This window comes from Populus alba, chromosome 14 (assembly GCF_005239225.2).
Source record: "Populus alba chromosome 14, ASM523922v2, whole genome shotgun sequence".
NCBI classification, from domain to species: domain Eukaryota; kingdom Viridiplantae; phylum Streptophyta; class Magnoliopsida; order Malpighiales; family Salicaceae; genus Populus; species Populus alba.
This window is the reverse complement of record NC_133297.1, coordinates 3097847-3101067: the sequence shown is the minus strand read 5'-3', so window position 1 is coordinate 3101067 and position 3221 is coordinate 3097847. Positions and strand designations below refer to the sequence as shown.

The following is a 3221-nucleotide window of genomic DNA, read 5'->3' as shown; positions in this document are numbered from 1 at the left end:
GTTTTAGGTAAAAAATATATTGAAAAACATGTTTTTAAGTTAAAAAAAACAAAAACATTAATTATAAAAAGACAAAGCTTCTTTAATTTTTTTTGGGGACTTTAGCTGCCTAAGTGATATATTATATGATATTCTATTTATAAGATGGAAATTTGAATTCAGAGTTCAATATTTTACGGCTGTCAATTAAGCTATTTGGAGTTTTTTCTTTTTTCTCCTAGGCCTGTCAATTATATTTCGTGTGTAAAAGTGACGAAATGATATGGGAGAGAGCAGATACAAGGACGAATGGATGAGTGCCAATGATTTTTATTTATATAGAGAAGTTACATTAATTAGCACGCTAGTATATATAGTAAGGATTTAGATGCAGCAGAAGCCAGGGAAGGACGGGGCTCTCCATATTTATTGCAGATCATACAAGGTAGGAGAAAGACGAGGAGTGAGAAGGGCTTTTAGAGGTGTGGCTTTGACGTTGGTTATTCCACCTGTTTCGGTCATATCAATCGGTGCATCATCCACAGTCTCTATGTTGAACCCATGCAGCAAAGTAGCAAGTGCAAGGTTCAGGACTTGAAGGGCAAACGAGACTCCAGGGCACATTCTTCTTCCGCTACCAAATGGAATAAACTCAAAATGTTGGCCTCGAAAATCACAATCCTTGTGAGCAGTCAGAAACCTTTCTGGTTGAAACTCATCAGGGTCCGACCACACTTGTGGATCTCGGTGAATCTTTGAGATATTTGTGAATAGACGCGTGCCAGTAGGAATATGGTAGCCACCTACGGTACATTCCTCCATGGATTCATGGGGTATAGACAGTGGTGCAGCGGGATATAAACGAAAGGTTTCCTTGATAATAGCTTGTAGGTAGACCAAGTTTTTCATGTCACACTCCTTCACTTGCCTTTCTCTACCAACATGGATGTCTAGTTCATCTTGTGCTTTTTTTAAGACCTCACGATTGTTTAGTAGTAAAGAGAGAGTCCAGGCCAAAGTAACTGATGTAGTGTCTGATGCTGCTAGAATAAGAGCCTGTGAAATATTCAAGAAAATAATTATTTGTAAATTAACTAATTAAGAGTTTTAATTATTACCAATGTATGTAACTCAATTGTGGATTTGTGTAAACAAAGCTAAACTTAAAAAAAAAAAAAAAAAAAAAAAGGAAGAAGAAGAAGAAGAAGAAGCCTAATTTCATCAAACATGCATTTATAAACAAAAACAATAACTACTTTTAATCCGACCGGGTATTGGTTGGCTATAACCAGCCAAAATTGAGAAGACACTCAAATTAGAACTAGAAATTGTTGTTTTAATAATTTTTTTCTAATTAATTTTGAATTTTAATTATTTTTTCTATTTAGTTTTGAATTTTTATTTCTAGGTCAGTACTGTTTATCACTGGATAAAAATTATGCGCCAGCAAGCCCGCAAGTTTTAACGTCTGAAATAGGTGTTGAGAAAGCTTGTGGCCTTTAGTTACCATGGCAACCTACGTATATCTTTAGCAAGTTTATCTTTAAATGAGGATGGCACTCCAGTTTATGTTAGCGGAGTTTCATTATAAATTAATATGGCATCATCATCAAAACCAAGGTATGAGCTAATGTTTCTTCATACAATCATTATTCATTTTTTTTAATATTAAATTTATACACACGCACACCCGTCCATTAATGTTATACAATAAGTTTGTAGAAAAATAGCATACCAGACATGTAGCCTTATTGATGGTATCAGCACTGCGATTAGAAAGCTCTTTAGCATCATCCAAAGCGGACAGCATCAAATCCATGAAATCTTCTTCTCCCTTTGCTGTCCCAGAAGCTTTCTTCTGCTTGTGCTCTTCTAACCATTTTTCAGCCGTATGGTCTAGATTTTTTGCTGTCCTTTTCATTGCCTTCTCAACTCCTCCCAAATCCAACCATCTTAAAAATGGAAGTGCGTCAGACGCGACAAACATTCCTGACAATTCTAAAAATGGCCTCAGTGAATCCCTCCATTCATCGCCCGGCTTTTCCTCTCCAGGGCTTGCATAATCCACATATCGCTTGCTAACAATTATCTTCAATATAACGTTTAAAGTTATGTCACTAAACCATCTCTTCATCTCCACCAAAAGCTTTTGTGAATTACTTTTGTTCCCGATCCATTGCTGGTATAACGCTCCTACAGCATCCCTTACCTCATCCTCTCGAACACTTTTGAACATCTCCAGTCGATGATTAGAGAGAACCTCAAGAGTGACTATCTTGCGTATCTGGCGCCAATATGTCCCGTAGGGGCTAAAACCAAGCATGCTGTAATTGAAGCCCAAGATGTCCGTTGCAAGAGCTTTAGGTCGGGTAGCGAAAGCTTTGTCATTTGTTGTTAGACACTCCTTCGCCATCTCCCAATTACTCACTATCAAAGTTCGATGGACTCCAAGCTTGACGGTGAATATCGGACCATACTTGTCAGCCAAGTTTCCCAACGTTATATGGGGTGGTTGTGAGCCGCCTAGTAGATGGAGATGGCCAATAAGGGGCCATGCACCGGCAGCTTCCGGCGGTGCTCTCTTCTTGTTCTCCTTTCCTGGAATCCGAAACAAATAGTAGATCGAGGGCGGAATAAAGGCAAACAGAATAAGTACAGCAGTTGCTGAGAACTGAAAGGGGAAATCCATGATTTGGTTTGAGCTATGTAGAGATCGATCAAATATTCAAAATTATATGTAGTACTTATTATGATGTTGTGGAGGTGTATAAGATGTTCGATTTGATATGTGATAAACGGGTACCGCGTCAGTGATGCATACTTATCACCTTCTTTGTCTTTAAATAGAGCGTAGATATCGATAACCTGACATCATCTAGGATTTCGAGAAGAGGTTCCGAATTAAAAAAACAATTGAGTTAAACTGAAAAAGTTAAACTAAATAAAAAATAAATAAAGTTAATTTTAAGAAATTGAGTCAAATCGAATCAAATCAGAATGGGTTACATTAAACCGGTTTTTTATTTTAAAATAATCAAAACTAAAACCAGTCGATTTAAATAAGTTTTGATTTTTTAAAAAAAATAATTTTGTTATTTTTTTTATAAAAACCAAACCAAATCATAATGATTATTTCTGATAGATAGATAGTATATAGAATTATGAAAATAATTGTTTTTTAAAAATTATTTTTTGTTTAGAAATATATTAAAATTATATTTTTTTTTTGCAGATATTTTAAT

General features: G+C 35.7%; 1 protein-coding gene across 1 annotated transcript; it reads right to left on the bottom strand.

Moving 5' to 3' along the window:
• Positions 1 to 277: 277 nt before the first annotated feature.
• LOC118034202 (cytochrome P450 CYP82D47) lies at positions 278 to 2799 on the bottom strand. The gene is made up of 2 exons (XM_035039432.2): positions 1715 to 2799; positions 278 to 1035 (listed from the first exon to the last, which is right to left on the bottom strand). The coding sequence occupies exons 1-2, from the start codon at positions 2666 to 2668 to the stop codon at positions 406 to 408; spliced, it is 1584 nt and encodes a 527-aa protein (XP_034895323.1). The 5' UTR covers positions 2669 to 2799; the 3' UTR covers positions 278 to 405.
• Between the last annotated feature and the right edge of the window lie 422 nt (positions 2800 to 3221).